Source organism: Vespa mandarinia, chromosome 19 (assembly GCF_050613455.1).
Source record: "Vespa mandarinia isolate Hongniang chromosome 19, ASM5061345v1, whole genome shotgun sequence".
Classification (NCBI taxonomy): domain Eukaryota; kingdom Metazoa; phylum Arthropoda; class Insecta; order Hymenoptera; family Vespidae; genus Vespa; species Vespa mandarinia.
The window spans coordinates 2,362,501-2,380,000 of NC_140828.1; the positions used below are offsets into that span (position 1 = coordinate 2,362,501).

At 30.9% G+C, this 17,500-nt stretch overlaps 1 protein-coding gene and 2 long non-coding RNA genes across 6 annotated transcripts in view; 2 read left to right on the top strand and 1 right to left on the bottom strand.

Annotated features, from left to right (window-relative positions):
- Nucleotides 1-17,500, bottom strand: part of ChAT (Choline acetyltransferase) — a 61,009-nt gene that overhangs the window by 767 nt on the left and 42,742 nt on the right. The window contains exons 5-13 of one of the 3 annotated variants that reach the window (XM_035880646.2): nt 7,381-7,553; nt 6,290-6,470; nt 5,982-6,156; nt 4,711-4,940; nt 4,375-4,586; nt 4,112-4,234; nt 3,845-4,031; nt 2,740-2,940; nt 1-1,438 (exon numbers count right to left, since the gene is read on the bottom strand). The exon at nt 1-1,438 is cut by the window's left edge and continues 767 nt beyond it. In XM_035880646.2, coding sequence (XP_035736539.2) covers nt 1,229-1,438; nt 2,740-2,940; nt 3,845-4,031; nt 4,112-4,234; nt 4,375-4,586; nt 4,711-4,940; nt 5,982-6,156; nt 6,290-6,470; nt 7,381-7,553 — 1,692 coding nt within the window. In that variant the 3' untranslated portion in view covers nt 1-1,228. Of the gene's footprint in view, nt 1,439-2,739; nt 2,941-3,823; nt 4,032-4,111; nt 4,235-4,374; nt 4,587-4,710; nt 4,941-5,981; nt 6,157-6,289; nt 6,471-6,884; nt 7,075-7,380; nt 7,554-17,500 lie in introns of those variants that run through there. The other 2 variants (XM_035880645.2, XM_085662628.1) reach the window with 2 other exon arrangements.
- On the top strand, nt 3,328-5,316 carry LOC118448000 (uncharacterized). The gene is made up of 4 exons (XR_004840048.2): nt 3,328-3,574; nt 3,901-4,040; nt 4,428-4,968; nt 5,076-5,316. It is a non-coding gene; the product is annotated as an uncharacterized LOC118448000 (long non-coding RNA).
- LOC118447997 (uncharacterized) overlaps nt 9,599-17,500 on the top strand; it is a 59,331-nt gene continuing 51,429 nt past the window's right edge. Inside the window, exons 1-2 of one of the 2 annotated variants that reach the window (XR_014983275.1) lie at nt 9,599-9,756; nt 9,822-10,156. This is a non-coding gene — a long non-coding RNA (uncharacterized LOC118447997). Of the gene's footprint in view, nt 9,757-9,821; nt 10,157-17,500 lie in introns of those variants that run through there. The other variant, XR_014983274.1, reaches the window with a different exon arrangement.

Genomic DNA, 17,500 nt, shown 5'->3' on the forward strand with positions numbered 1-17,500 from the left:
TTTTTTTCTTTTTTTTTTTCTTTTTTTTTAACACCTTTTTTTATTTTTATTTATTTAATTTTCTTTTTTTTTCTCCACTTTCTCTCCTTTTCTTTTCTATTCTTAGCCGCGAGTCGCCGTATAGAAGATAAGTATTTTTTCCAATGCGAACATTCATCTCTTTTGTTTAATCGATTTAGTTTAGTTTAGTTTAGATTAGATTAGATTAATTTAGTTCAGTTAGTTAGTTAGTTACTTTTTTGTGTCCTTTTTCTCTCTTCTCTTCTTTTTTTTTTCCTTCATCTTCTTCTTTTTTTAAAAGAAAAGATAGATAACGAGGTATTAATAGTGCCGTAATATCGGAGAAATATATATGGATGCATATGTATGTATGTATGTATGTGTGTGTGTGTGTGTGTGTAGATATATATATATATATATGTGTGTGTGTTATGTACCTTAAAATCTACGACAGCATTCGATGAGATTTTACTTTCTTTCTTTCTTTGTTTCTTTCTTTTCTTTTTTTTTTTCCTTTCATTATACTTTTTAAAGATTATATAATATAATAAACCATTCAGATAAAACTAACAATTGTGCGAGAGCATTGAGTTTTATAATATTATATTATATCATTTTAGCTAAGTTATGTATAATAAGATTTATGTAGTATGTATGTACGTATTTATGTATGTATGTATGTATGTATGTATGTATTTATGTATGTATGTATGTATGTATTCATATTCGGATGGTCAAAAGTTCCAAGGTAATTATAAAAATCAATTACCACTTTTTGTGACCTTTTTTTAGGCTCATAATTAGGCAAGTAATAAGTATTGAAACATAAAAGTTTTAGCCTCGAAGAAAGATCTCGGATAAGAATAATTGATTTTTAGAATTATCTAGGAACTTTTTAATCATACCATGTATTTATTGTATGTATTTCATCATCACTCTCACGTACTTTCTTATATATTTATTTATTTCTTTTTTTTCTTTATCTTTTCCTTTCCTTTTCATTTTGCAATAGATAATAAATACTTTCATCGTTTCACAAGGTCATCTCAATGATCTAATAACATTTCGTTGTTTTCTCTCTCTCTCTCTCTCTCTCTCTTTCTCTCTTTCTCTTTCTCTCTCTCTTTCTCTTTGTCTTTCTCTCTGTCTGTTTGTTTTGCTTCGCATTTTAGGCGAACTTTTCTTTTGTTTTTGTTTTTGTTTTTTTTCTCCCCTAATAAACATGTGTTTATCTCTTATTAGAATTCTTTAACATAGTCGCCATATCTCTTAATGCTTGTTCGAGGGTCTGAGCGAAACGTAACGAGTTTGTTTGACCGTCACTATGAAAGGCCGAAATTTGGAAGATAAATTTGTTCTTTTGCATGTTGTAACAGCATCCATAACCGTCTGGAACTACTGGACCATATCCAACAAAGGCGTGTGTCTTTGTGGTAACCTGTTGAAAGAAAGAAAGAAAGTAAAAATAAGTAAATAAGAAAAAATAAATAAATAAAGGAGTATTAGTTTATTATATAAATAATTATATATCAAACATATTTAATGATTTGTTTGTAGTAATTTTTTCTTTTTTTTTTTTTTTTAGAAAATTTTCATTAACTTCTTAATGAAAATTTTAATATTATTTAATAATAATAATAATTAATTTAATAATTCAATTAGGATAATAATTTATAAGGAAAGAAACACGAAATGAAAAATTGAAGTGAAAATTGCTTTTGTAAAATTTTAATGGTAGACATTATGCGCGTCGCACCCTCTTCTTCATTCGTTCCTTTAGAATAGAATCAGGCTTACAACGTCACTTCCGACAACTGGAAACTCGAGACGTGGATTGCATCCGGTCTTTCAATAGAGCCGGAAGCCCCTAGCAATTACCTTTGTTACCAAATTGGATCTCCAAAAGTAACGACCCAACTCAATAAAATTCTTCCTTTGTAGGATTTTTTTCAAATTATTTTTATTCAAGTCTATTATACATATTTTATTTTTCCGTATTGAGGATCTTAAAATGTGTAATATTTATTGAGATAATTGTTAAATTTTAAATGATAATATTCATCAAGGTTGCTTTGAGTAATCATAACTAAGGGAATGATCAAATATATCTCATGATTTTTTTTTTATAGATCTTCATAGGAAAGATCGAGATCTTGATTAATATATCCTTGTAATAGCGTTAAATAGTATAATTTATGGATCTCATAGGCGTCTACATTAATTTTTAAAATATTTAACAAAACTCACTTATGCATCTTTAATTATAACAATGTGACAAAGAATTTTTATAGCGATTTAAAAAAAATCAATTATTCTTTTATTGACATTTCTTTTTCTTTCTTTCTTTCTTTTTCTTTTTTTCTTCTTCTTTTTTATTTTTGATTTACAAAACAAACAAGTTTTTAGTTTATAAAAATCTAGTCTAATGTTACAAGCGTAAAAAGTCTCAAAAATGAATCAGTAATTATTTCATTAATATCGCGTATGAACTTTTGACCTATCTTCTATATCATAAAATCATTTAAATTCAAAACTTTTTGACGTATAGTTTATATGTGCAAAGATTAGAAAAAAAAAATAAATAAATAAATAAGAAAATAATTTTTATTATAACATTAATATAATAGATTTATAATTAAAACAATAGTCTTTGTTTGAGATATAATTTGAATGCAGACGCCAATGAAAGACATTTTAGTAGTAGGACGTAGATGGATGATCGATCATGATTATACTGACCTGCGAAGTCGAGAGAGCGAAGTGATTAACGATCTTGTAAGCCTCGTCCGTGAAGATGTCCGGGATCGGTTCTCCGGCCTCCTTCGCAACATAACGTAGCCCCATCATATGGTTGTCGATTCCTCGTCCTGTTATATTATCATTCATTTCCTTAGTTTGTCTTTGTACTGCCAAGTCGAACAATTCCTTGATTCTATCCGCCTAAAAAGGTATAAACAAATAAACAAACAAACAAACAAAAGAAACAGAAAAAACAAATATTACAATAAGAATTAAACTCAATGTAGAAGTGTATTTAACATAAAAAGAAGAAGAAAAGAAAAAAAGACGAAAGAGAAAAAAAAAAAAAGAAAGAATTATTTATCCCTCGAAAGAATTTTTAAAAGATTATAATACTTCGTGATATAGATAAATTTTTATAGCATAGTATTTTTTTTTCCCGTCAAGGTCAGCTCAAGAACGTAAAATAACGTTTTATGTTAAAAGATAAAAAAGAAAGGGAAAAAAAAAGAAGAAGAAGAAGGAAAAAAAAATATATATATATATATGTATGTGATAATTATCTAGGTCAAGTAAATAATATAAAAATAGTGTACGTTGCATAGACCAATTCTCTATTAATATAGTCGATATTTTTTTGTTGTTGTTATCGTTATTGCTGTACAATATACATAGTATCCAGATAAAAGAGATCGTATGAAGGAACAATGAAATAAATGAGAAACAATAGGCGTTTGCTTGCGCATTCAACGAGGGTGAAGGTTCGATAGGAAAACAAACGGAAAATCCCCTTAAAAGCATCCTGCAAACACTCGATTGGGTACGAAAAGTAAAGGTATAGTAATATATCTAATTGATTTGTCTTTTTCTTTCCTCGCGAAAAAAAATACTCCTTCTTTCGTTTTGTTCAACCCCCACCCCTCCCGCCCCCACCCCTTTATTTACCAATATATTTTTTTTTCTCGATACTATGTAAACATTAATAGATTATCAATGGAAATATTAATGTTAAGAATGATGAAATAATGAATTCATTTAAAAGAAAACAATTGTTTAGAAAAAATGTGTGTCAAGTTTCAGTTACACTGTAAATGGTGAACTGAACTCTTTTAGAGCCTTCGTCTTGAATGTTGTTAAGTTGATTAGTTGATTGACTTTCAGGATCGCCTTGACACATAGCCTTCGCCCAAGCTAAGGCCTCTGGACTTGCTGCTCTTATAACGTCCACTCTTCCAAGTGCAAATCGACGAATACCAGCACTTTCATACGTAGCCACTAATTTTCCATGCAGTCTATAAGATGTACGTCATAGTAACATATTATTATAGATACTTATGAAATAAGGATGAATTAATCGTATAAGTAAAATTACCTGAAATATGTTAATTGTAATGCCAGTTGTATGTAAACGTCCGGACTTATTTTGCATGATTTTACAAATTCCTTCGAATAATCCGAGAAATTTAAAACGCATAAATCTAAATCTTCGACGAGTCTAAACATTTCAAGATTAATGAATGTTATATCTCTCTTTTGTTTTTTTCTTTCGTTTTTTTACCAAAAAAAAAAAAGAAAAAAAAAAAAAAAAAAAAATAAAAAGGATAATACAAAAAAGGGATCGAGTAATTCACTTACGCGTCAAAATTGCTCGAAGCTTCTCTGATATTATTCAAACTGAGTTCTGATAGATTCCATTCGAGTTTCTCCGGTGCTGGAAGATGAGACGGTACTAAATTTTCTTCGATCGGTGCCATGGATTCAATCTTTTTTGTTATATCCTCGATGGCATTTAAAATTGCTGGTGCCTCGCCCGCTGAATGTTCGTAACAGACACCCCATAGACCGTCCTATGAGATAAAAGACAAGAGAATTTTCAATATTAAACAAAATCAACAAAGGTGAATCATTCTGTATTTCTTTTCGCATATTAATCCATATAATGAATAATACAAATACAATAAAGATTATTACTTTGCCGAGTATCAATTGGACAGTTTGATCGAACCAACGATTAGCAGCCAAATGTCGAGATCCACCACCATGAAGAATGTGATGAAGTACATTTGCTAAATCACGTTCACCTATCCATCTATCATTCGTTCTATACGGATTATTGAATGTTGCTGGTAAGACGTCATCATCGATGCAAACGATACATAAACATCTTTCTAATAATTCTATGTTGTGACGATTACGTTCATCTGTAAAAATGTAATTATCGATTTACATGTAAGTATACATTTACATAGGTATATGTATAATAATTATCTTTAACCATTTCAACATTTAACATAATGCATCTCTCTCTATCTCTCTCTCTCTTTTTCTTTCAATAGGAGATAACCATCCCTTGGTTCTATCGCACGTGACAAAGGGAGAGCTTCCTTTTACTCCATTTATCTATCCTAACTCTCTCTCTCTCTCTGTGTCGACCGTCTTTATATCATTATCTCTCATCACTTACTCAATTTATAAGGATGCCTTGTAAATTTTACTCTGGATATAAACTCGAGTAAAGGGTTGTTATGAGAATATTGCGAATATTGATATATAAACGATCAAATGATAACTATAATTATCTAACCGTCAAATATATATATATATAAATTAATTAGATACAGATAATTGATGATAGTTAATTAATTAGAAATTACTTTACTACTGTAATAACGTTTATGGAGTTTATTATTTAAACGATTGAAAAATTGTGATAATTCTTAATAAATATTATTAGTTCGCTTGCACACTTATAAATATATAATTAAAATATAAATAATTTATATATATATATATATATTTAAAATAAATTATTAACCCCTTGACATACAAATAAAATGCGCTTAGACGCGTCCGCAGTTTACTATTTAATTACCATTTTTTTTTTAATTATCCATTTTTTTTTTTTTTTATGAATATCAATTGTCTAGGAACAAGTTATATCCTTTCTCTAAAATGGGTTCGGCTAGTTGAATGACAACACTCTCCGAAATAGGTTCATTACTTCCTTGAATTACGTCTTGTTCTGTGTATATTTTAAATCGATAGCAATACCCAGAATTGGATTCGCATAATTTATAAAATTTGATTCCAAATCTCATTCGTTTGGATGCTATATATTGGACATAATTTAGTTGCCAAAGACAGTTCTTGACGTCTCGGAGACGACAAAACAATGGCACATGAAATGAATGACGTCTCAGAGACGTCATTGTATGTCAAGTGATTAACATTAGGGTACATACTTTTCATCAATTCTTCTCTTGCTTTTGCCCAGACAGGTCTTTTGGCAGTTGTTAGAATACCAATAGGAGGTGTTACAGGATTAGCCTTTGTTTCCATGATTTTTAAAATCTGTTGTATCAATTCGCTTTCAGTGATTCGTCCTCGATCCGACGCTCTAACAGGAACACTATAAAACTACAAAGAATAGCCTTGAAGTCATTAGTTTTTCTCTCTCACTCTCTCCCTCTCTCTCTCTCTCTCTCTCTCTCTCTCTCTCGTTTTCTTTCTCTATTGTATAACGAAATAATAATCAGGATTGTTGTAATACCTGATTATGATGTACAACTATAATATGATCACCGGAAGTAGCTCTGTCAAAAATGATTTGTTCATCAATGTTGATACCAGGTCGTCGATATATTCGAAACATTTGATAGTGCTGAGCCATACATAAAGGTTGCATTGTCTTTCCGTCCTTCGATTTAACCCGTTCGATTTCTAATTCGGATCTATAAAAGAAGAATAGAAGTAGTATTAAATTATAAAGATTTCTTGAAAGTAAACATCTCAGTCTCATTTTTTTTCTTTTCCTTTATTTTTTTTTTTCTTTTTTTCTTCATCTAAAGTTTCTTCTTAGGCGAAGAAATCAAAAAAAAAAAAAAAGAGGAGATAAGAACAAACAAAAAAAAAAAAAGAAAAGAAAAGAAAAGAAAAGAATAAAAAGCAAAAAGGAGGAGTTCATTTTTAGTAAGGCAAAATGAAAAGGGCTATGATCCCTTTCTACACTATCTCTGTCTATCCTCTTTATGCTCGGTATTCTATGGATCTTAGAAACCGGATTTCCTTTCTAGAAAGTAAGAGAGACAGAAAGAGAGAGAGAGAGAGAAAGAGAAAGAGCGAAAAAGACAGAGAGAAAGACGTGCCTTCTCTCTAAATTGATTTCAGTGTGGCTTCTTTTTGTCCTGAATGAAATCAGTAGTTCGAACGATTCCTCGAAGGCATTCATCCTTTACATGGTTCTTCCTTCGCTTTCTTGCTTCTTCAAGATTCGAGTGGGCGACGACTTAGCTTAGCTTAGCTTAGCTCAGCTCAGTTCAGTTCAGTTCAGTTCAACTTCCCTTTCCACAAAGGATATAAAGTAGTAACTTCCAGGTACTTGTATCCGAAAGGACGTGTTCTCGCATCGGTGAAATTGAAACGTTCATTCTGAAGACGTCACATCTTCAGGACGAACGTTTCTTGATCGTTACGATAAAGGAGAATTTTACAAAAGGAAATTTGCTTGGAGAAAAGAAAGAGGGAGAGGGAAGAAGAAAGAGAGAAAGAAAAATAAAAAAGAAAAAAAAAGAGGAAGAAGAAGAAGAAGAAGAAGAAACGATTTTTCTTTTCTAATTGGATTGATCGTCTTTGTTTTTTTACCTGTCCAGCAGTTCCTGATAATTAAGGAGTTCCATTATAAATCTTCCAAGAAATATTGCTGCATCCTGCTGATTAATAAATTGTTTTCCCTCTAATACTATGCCGGGATTACTATTGATCGGTAATGCCAAAGGTACAGATAGATACATGTCGTACAACCACCAATCGGTAGCCTGAAAACAGAGACACCGTGTTACATTAATTCATTGATTATAATTCATGTTTATTTAGAAATGACGTTAATTATTTTTTATCTTTATTATTATTATTATTGTTATTATAATTAATTTTCTTTCTTTGTTTTTTTTTCCTTTTTTTCTTTTTTTTTTTTTTTTTTAATTCATTCTTAACGCGACGATGCGACAGGATATTTTCAATGGCTTTTCGCACAGAAGGGAATTAGGGAATTAAAGGGCCATGCAATTTTGTCGTTTAATCCGTATTTAATGGACTCGTCGGACGCTTCGCGCGATCATCCTCGATGTTTTTGTATGAAAAGAAATTTTTTATGTAAAAGTAATATGCATACTTTTTCTTCTTCTTTTTTTTTCCCTTGTCGGATTAAGAATTTATTGAAAGTTTTTTCTTTTTTTCTCTTTTCTTTTCTTTTCCTTATAAATTGCTTGACATCTGACAGAAAGAGAATCATAAAATAATTAACGTCATAGGGATGAAATTTTACTTGAAAGTTTAATTCTTTTATTATTATTATTATTATTATTATTATTATTATTATTATCTATTATCTATTATCTATTATTTAATAATGAATGAAAATTATGAATATTAATTTTCTACTCTATGGCAAATGGACGAATAAATTTATGACAATTTATCGCATTTCAAATTACATATATATATATATCTGTATGTGTGTGTGTGTGTGTGTGTTTTAGAATAAAATTATATCTATAATAATATTTAAATAATTATTTAAATTATTATTGTTTAATGCCTATAGGAAGTAACAGATTTGGTCGGTAACATGCGAGTCGAAGGAAACTGTATTTATTTTTAGTGTAAGTTCGTGGAAAAAAAAGAAACAATTTCCTCTTTGGAATCCGCGTATAGACTTCCGCAGTAACGCGGACGTTTTATAATTGTAATAACTCGTGTACGGTATGCACGTGTTAGAGTCAGCTTTTTTTTCCATACTATTCTGGGTCACATCGCAAGCGAACTCTCGACGTTTCTATACAAGTTTCACGAAGTCGTCTGCATGTCGATATAACGGATTAGGTTTGCTTTCAAATGGTCTATAGATAGCAACCAGGAGCTCGATCGAAAGCGTTCTTGAAAGCCATTTCCTCGTATATACGTAATATTATCGCGATAAGTCTTTACGCGATATGAATTTTCTTTCTTAACCATTTACTATGATCCTTTTTGGCCTTTGATACTTTTTGAATATCGCTCATATTTGAATCATTTTTAATTTCAATGTATTTGTATTAATTAAAAAGCTTAATCCAATCGAATATTTATTTATTTTTATCTATTAACAAATTCGTTTATTTATAATTTTTCTACTCTTTTTTTTTCTTTTTTTATTTTTTTTTTATTTTTTTTTTTTGAGGTTATAATATTTCGACCGATACAAAATTAATATAAAATTCATTAAGGTTACCGTTGTTCGATGATTCATAAATTGATGAATAATTAAGCAACGTTATATTGTTCTTTCTTTACTAAATTAAGTCGATCAATTAAAGAGTTTTATTTTGTCTATAGATTATGATAGACACATTATTATGTACCTTCAAATATTGAACTTTTAATAGTATTAGTGAAGAAAAAAAAAAAGACATTCATGGCGCGAAATCGTACCAATCGCATGCGATTAAAATATTAAATATTAAAGATTTAACGTTAATTCCATTGTTTTTGAAAATTTTGAAAAAATGTGAGAGCTAAGAAGAAGGACAAATGAAATTCGAACGAACGAACGAAATGAAAACTTGTTATAATTGAAAAAAAGAAGAATTCATAGAAGAGATAAATTCTAATTCATTGGATATAGAATAAAATATTTGTTGAATTTTGATTATTATTCTTTTATTTTAATTAATAAGATTTTATTTTTATTAAGTTGATTAAATTATTCAGATAATTAAAAGAATTTTGACGTTCGTATTTCGCGGGGGTACGACATTCTTTTGTTTCTAAAAGCTTTGTTTTTTTTTTTTAAGTTGTGGCGACTTTGTCCTTTGTATAGTACAATATTCCTTTATATAATTACGCAGTAAAACTCAAGCAGTTAGGATTTATTTGATACGATCTAATTATTTACATTCAATAGACGATTATTATAATTGAATAAGCATAATTTAACGTGCGTGCATATGTGTGTGTGCGTGTGTGTGTGCGTGTCTCTACGTAAGTTATTTTATTAATTAATTTATTTAATTATTTTGTAACATTTAATTTTTATCATTCGATAGGTAATAATTCGATAAATGAATGAAGTTATTTAAGTACAATAATTTACTTCCTCTCAAAATAATTTTTACTGCGTATAATCAATTTGGACAGTGTTGCCAATAAAAACAAAAATAGAAGTGATGAGAAAGTTCAAGTGATTTGATCAACGTAGTACTTATTTCTTTTCGGTTGATCGGCCGCTGTCGTTTTATGAATTTTTCATCGTTTTATATCGGCGGTGCTGCAGTTTAATCATTTTCCAGAAGCAACGAAGAATATCGAATAGCGATCAAAATGATGAACGCACGAAGGAGAAGTTATGAAAGTAGATTATCGGTATGACTGAAATGTCGCAGTAAGTATTTTAATCGAGGTTAACAATTTTCTTTTCTTCTCTCTCTCTCTCTCTTTTTAAGAGCTTTTCATTTTTAATGATTTTCTTATTTCCAAGAAATATACAATTTTATTGCGTTGAATAATGCGATCGATAAATTTTATTAAGGTTAGCATAAGTTTTATTTTATTTTTGATAAAATGTTAGGACAAGAATTATAATTTAATAAATTTTCGTTACGAAAAATGTTTCGAGTGTTTAACGGAGAAAAAAAAAAGAAAAAAAAAGAAAAAAAATTGTGCGGGGGTTAAAGAAAGATCTCTCGTCGTTTCACTTTTTTTTTTTCTTTCTTTTTTCTTTTTCCCCCGTCAACGTCGAATGCATCGCCGCCATGTTTATGCAAAATCCAAATTACGCAAATAACGTGTGAGCTGTTGCACGCTTGTTGCGCTTTAAACGCAATGAGAAACGCAAATCGCGTTCGCGAAATAACGACGGACGCCGCGCGTTATATAGTTCGGCAACAACGACGACGACGATTACGACGATGACGATGACGATGACGATGACGACGTCGACGAAAACAGAGAAGAAGAAAATGTAACAAGATCGGTCAATATTTTTCCATCCGACTCGACGCAATCTTATTCAAGATATACGAGAGACGCGTATTTAACGACGGCAAATCTTTCGTCCATATTTTTTAACCACTGTTTCTAAATTGCATCATGCGAAAAGTGCACGTGCATCTACACTTCGCAACCACAGCAGACGAGATCTGCACCTAACTCCTTTACGAGAGCTCATCTGTATCTTGGTCGTGTACGCGTATGAAATCGCTCAGATCAAAAAGATATGTATGTCTCTACCTACGTTAAATACGTACGTAGTACCAGCCGAACAAATACGATAATCATCGTTTCGCACGCATAACTGCAATAAAATCGTTTTTTCTTTATCTTTCGTTCGTTCTTTCTTTCTTTCTTTCTTTCTTTTTTTTCGCCCATTTATTTCTAACTTTCGTCATATACGTACAACAAAGATCTCTTTGTTAACGTTTTGAAGGCGAGATCGATCGTTTGAAAAATCGCGCTAAATCTTGAGAACAGATTCCTACATTACCAACTTGGTGTTTTCTAATTTGTTTACTCTCTCTCTCTCTCTCTCTCTCTCTCTCTCTCTTTCTTTTTTTTTTCTTTTTAATTTTTAATTTTTAATTTTTAATTTTTAATTTTTACATTTCAATTTGGTTATCGTTAATATTATTAATATTATTATTATTTATGTATTTTCAAAGGATTATGAGAACATACACGTAAGAAACATAATATATTTTTTCTTATGTGGTATAATAAGATTATGTGAATACTTCTGGGTCAAGGATAACGGTTTCTCTTTATATTTGACCAAAAAAAGAAAAAGAAAAAAAAAAGAACAGAAAGAAAGAGAAAGAAGAAGAAGAAGAAAGAAAGGAAGGAAGGAAGGAGAAAGAAAAGAAAAAAGAAAGGGAAAAGAAGAGATTGATCGTATCAAAAATTACATAGCGTACGAGAAACTTGCTCGGTGAAACGGTGTGTTGCGCACGCGACTATTCACGGTGGGAGTTCGAAACCATTTTCGAACGTCAGCCTGTCAGGCGGATTGGTTTAAGCTTTCGGAATCCATTAAGCAAGATGATTGCATGCTAAACCATAAAGTCTATTTCTCATGTGTGATGGAATATCGATGATAATCAATGAAAATTTATAGTCTTTCAAGTTTTACGGGAGTTTTTATGGGAGAACTAAACAACATACACACACACACACATACACACGCATATGCATGCATACACACAAACACACACATACACTCATATATATATATATATATATATATGTGAGATGTATAATTTTATTTATTTATATTTATTTTATTATCATTTCAAGATATAGATCTTAGACAAAAAGATGTTAAAAATAATGTAGATAATTATATGTAGATTGAAATGAACTATACTAAAGCAACGGCAGTAACTATAGAATAAGTTACACATAATAAGTTACTTCGTGGGAGATGATAGAGTATCAATAAATTACTTGGCGTGCTGATCTATCCTCCTGTAGCTATTGCAAAACCTATGAGCGTTTGGTTTTCCTCAGATTTAATGAGCTTGCTATTGCCTCGTGCAACACTGATGCATCATTATTAGACAAATCTCGAATGTGGTATATACATTACTTGAATTATTTTCAAAGTATATATCATCTCTTTATACATATATATGTTTATATATATATATATATATATATATATATATATATATTTATTTATACAGAATGGATCAAAAGTTCCTAGGTAATTTTAAAGATCAATTATTATTTTTTGAAATCTTTTTATTTTATTAATTTATTTATTTATTCATTTTTGACGTTGTAAAATTACTGGCTTAACATTTGTAAAACAGCAGGCTTAATTATAAGTATAACAAGTCTTAAATAAGAATAATTAATTTTTTCAAATCATCAGAGAACTTTTGAACCATCCTGTAGATATGAATTAGATAGATCTATATAATAGGTGTTATAGATCTTAAGAAAAAAGTTAAGTGTGATTATTTCAAAAACGTTTTATTTTAATGATCTTAATCGATTCGATTAGTTACGATTTATGTAATTTCTTTTTTTTTTTTTATTTATTTTTTTTTTTTTTTTTTTTTTTTTTTTTATTTTTTTCGTTTTGTTTTTCTTTTTCTCTTTTTTCTGTCCTTTATCTCGCGGCTAAAACAATTTAATTCTTTCGTCAATCGTTTGAATCTCTTAACGATCTCATCAGTGAAACAGGTCAAAGCATTTTACTTTTAGCCTGTTCAGAGTTCGGTAATAATGTATATGCTACTCTCTTAAGTGACGGCATTTTAACGATCTAACTTGAAATTACCGAAAGATTCGTCTCTCCTCTCCACTGATCTCGCCGTGTTCTTCTTAGGAAATCCATGATGCAATAATATGCACATCTAAATGCGTTCGTTCAACCGGTTAAATGATTGAATTCACGTGTCGAAAGCGTCATTTAGGAAATAGTAGAATCATATTAATCAGAGCAAATGTGAATAATTGTTCTTTCTTTCTTTTCTTTTGTTTTTTTCTTTTCCTTTTTTTTCTTTTTTTTTTTTCTATTATCGAAATTAACGAGGATTACATAAATGGTATTCTCAAATTAATCAATACATTTATCATATTTGTTAGATCTCAAATATTTTCACCTTTCTAATTATTCCTTATTTTATTTTTCAAATTATTAAAAATAATTTACAAGAGTATTCAATGTATCAAATTTTTATTTGTCAAAATGAATTAATACATTTTTATTGATATCTCATAAAATCAAATATATATAGAAAATAATAATATAATATAATATAATAAGAGATATAAATAAATATTATAGGATAAGTTCATTTTTAATATGGAGATAATCAAAATTGAATTTAGACATTTCTAAAGTAATCCTGTAAATCGTTTCAAGTTGTTGTAGTTTCGAGATAATTGAACAATTAGTAAGAACGAAGGCATCGAGTAGATGAGGGCTCGTGAACGAGAGACATCAACTAAGCCAGTTCGAAGTTTGCTTGGTGTCACGTTACGGAGATTTCAACAGAAGCCTGAACACGATGCCGTTGCAAGTTTCCATCGACTACATTCTCTTTCTCTTTCTCTCTCTCTCTCTTTTTCTCTTTCTCTGTCTTCCTCTCTCCCTCTTTGTCTGTCTATTTCTGTCTGTATTCATCTTGACTGGGTAGTCCTCCCTCGACATTATCTATCCTTTTCTCTCATCCTCAGTATTCCTCTCTTTATCCCTCCTTCCCTCTCTCTATCCGTCTCTCTATCCTTCTCTATCTTTCTCTTCTCTCTCCCTCCGTCAGGCGCAAACTCGACCTTATCGACCACCCCAGCAAGCTCTCTGGCAACCAGCAACGTTTGTATATCTTTCACTCGTTCCATGTATTTCGTCATTGTTCGAATACACGCGGCAAAAGGTGCCGGGAGGGCGACAGGAGAGTGTGGATCTGACAGGGGCTGCAGTATCCATCGGTTAGAACTCTCCATTGACCCTCTATGACCTAACTTGCTTTCTCTCTCTTTTTCTCTTTCTCATTCTCTCTTTTCATCTTCACTACTGGCTAATGAAGTATCGTTGAAGGAAACTCGACACCCATCGTAGCTTTGTAGGGAGACAAAAATTATTTATTTATTTATTTATTTATTTATTTATTATTTCTTTTTTAATATGACTATCAATAGATCAATCAATCGATATGAAATATTTTCCTTTCTTTATGAAAAAGAACTTATATATAAAGGTTGGTCCCTTTTAAATAAGACCATCTAAATATTTCGTCGTCTTATTGTGATGCATATTTTTTTTTACATAATGCATATGGTGTCAGAGAACCAATAGGATCAATTCTGGCAAGAGTATTATTTTCTCGATAGACATTAATAAAACAGATCGCAAACTTTGACTAAGATTTGCAATTAAGAGCATTCTATTCGGTCATTATCGTCGATCCTATTCAATGATCGTCATTGTCATTGTTATCATCGGTCCTATTCGAACGTCATCATCATCATCATCATTGTCGTCGTCGTCGTCGTCGTTGTCGTCTCATTAAGTGGATCCTTGTCATTATTCTCGTTCTCGTCATCTTTAAGTTTTCTATTTAATTAATTTAGAGATTCAAATTATTCAGGGCTATCCTTTGTCTTCTTATTTTTTTTTTTTTTTTTTTTTTTTTATTAGATACATTAATTTGTCCTCTCGCATGTTGTATTCTGTTCTTCATGTAATTATAATGAGTTAGCAAGGTGTTCGGACTTTGGTCACAATCCCTTTGGGGATTGCTTACAAAAGGCGATCGATCAATTTCTGATGGGCCAAGTAACAGTCCAACACGGATTGCGGAGAGCTCGACGAGGAGATTTCGACGGCGTTATAGAGATAACAGGGATATATTCGTTGATCCATGAGGAAAACGGGATCAGGAAGTTTCCCGTATCATTGGCAAGCTCGAGGATTAATTCGAGAATTCTGTATTCTATCGTTCTTTCAAAAACATCTTGATTTAATATCACTTTACGTTTTCTGTTTATTTCCGATCTATTTCTTTTTTTTCCTTTTGCACTCTATTATTTATCAAGTTAATTAAGTTAATGATATTCAATTGGGCCAATTTAAACTCATAAAGTAATAATTTGAATTTATTTGATAGAAAGGAAATCATGTTGTTCTCTCTGTCTCTCTCTCTCTCTCTCTCTCTCTCTCTCTCTCTCTCTCTCTCTATCTCTCTTTCTTTCTTTCTTTTTCTTCTCTTTCTCTTTCTGTTTCTCACGATTTTCGTTCATCAAAAATTCGATCTCCGATTGGCCTACTTTTATATAAAGAGTCAGCTTTAAATAATTCATTGTACACTCCTTGTGGCTTACCAAAGCTGTAATTCTCGTTGTAGGTTATCGATCGACCCTCCTACATAACGATCGAGTGTTCACATTATCGAATCTCGTGGTTAAATTTTGGAAATATCTTGATAATAATCTATTGTAATATTAGTAATTCGAATAAAAGTAAATTATTGTTTGCATAATAATATTGTTCAGTGTTATTTGAAAAGTTATTGATTAATTCATTCTCATTAATTATTAACAATTAATAATATATTAATTCTTTAGGAATTCTTTAATTAATAATAGATATTTATCATTTTGGGGAAATGTTTAATAACACGAAGTCTTCATGAAAAGTACTTAAAATCTTATATATCCTGTGACAGAATCTTCTCATTTTTTTTTTTTGTTTCATGAATAAAAGATAAACGTGTTGAAGAAATCAGATTGGAGCGATAAGTTTGAGAACATATTATACGTGTACAGATAAAGGATAGAGACGACAGAGAAAATGAGCGATCATATGGAAGGATTTTGAGAAAATTTTTAAAGACACTGAGTTTTCCAGGAGAGGCAAAAAAAAAAGGATGAAAGAAAGAAAGAAAGAAAGAAAGAAAGAAAAAATTTAGTACTTTAGATTTGGCACTAAGTTCGGCGATCATTTTATTTTATCCTGGATCAAGTAAGTTGGAAAAAATTAGATTGGAGGCGATAAATTTGAAAGAAGAAAATGCAGGTGAGAGACAGAGATAAAAGAGGGTGTTATCACATAAGGAGAGGTCGATCGATGAAAATCGAGCGACTCTTTAAGCTGGTCGTAACCTCTAGTAGGTCCGGCCTTTAGGACGAGGTCGTGGTGACCCAGATCGCCTCGGTCTCGCCTTACCTGTACGCGACGTGCCATGGCGGCTGCCTTCGGTTGCTCTCCTGCAATCGTTACCCTGGATTCTGCGCACTTTAACATGTGCGCCTGGAATACACCTTTGCACCTCTCTCTCTCTCCCTCTCTTTTTCTCTCTCTCTCTCTCTCTATGTCATTCTCTTTTTCTAGTATCACCTCACCTAGTGTTTCTATTTTTTATCATCGACAGTGTATATGTACATATACAGATCCGCCACATATATATGTATATGTATATATACATACATCATTGTCTTTCGTCATTCCACGTAAGAATATTCACCTTCCGTTTTTCTATTATACGATTCGGTAGTTTCTCTTTCTCTCTCTTTCTCTTTCTCTCTCTCTCTCTCTCTCTCTCTCTCTTTTTTTTCTTTTTATAGGCTAGCTTTTATGGAATCATAGAAAAGAAAACTGAACAATGGAATTAGACTATGTAAATCTTAATATAACTTTTACGATGATATCTATTATATATGATCATTTTCTTTAAGACCATAAAAATGAACATTTTTAAGCGTTTATCGTGTGAACGCAAGTTTAGTGACGCGGTGGGAGGGGAGGAATTTACAGGTAACTCCGCATCGATCCGCTGGACCAGCTACTCCATTTAGTTTCTCTCTATAGTACATCTATACATATCTATGTATGTATTTATGTATGTATGCATAATATAAATAATACATAGAGAAATTGATGAATTGGCTCGTTCAAGATATTATTGATATATATATATATATATACTTTTTTTTTTCTTGAAAATTCATGATCTTTGTTAAAAAATTTTGTATATATATATATATATATATATATATATATATATATATATATATACATTTTTCTTTCTTTTTTTTTCTCTCTTTCTTTTTTTGACTTCGAAGGATTCTGACGATGTGCAATCTCGCTCGTTGATCCATTGGGAAAATTTCATTTCCATCTTGTTTCCAGTCGATGTCGAGCTTCAGAAACATTCAGGATGTTCACGGTAGGCGCGACGAGGACGGACGACCCTTCTTCAAGGCCGAAGGGAGCGAGTCAGGA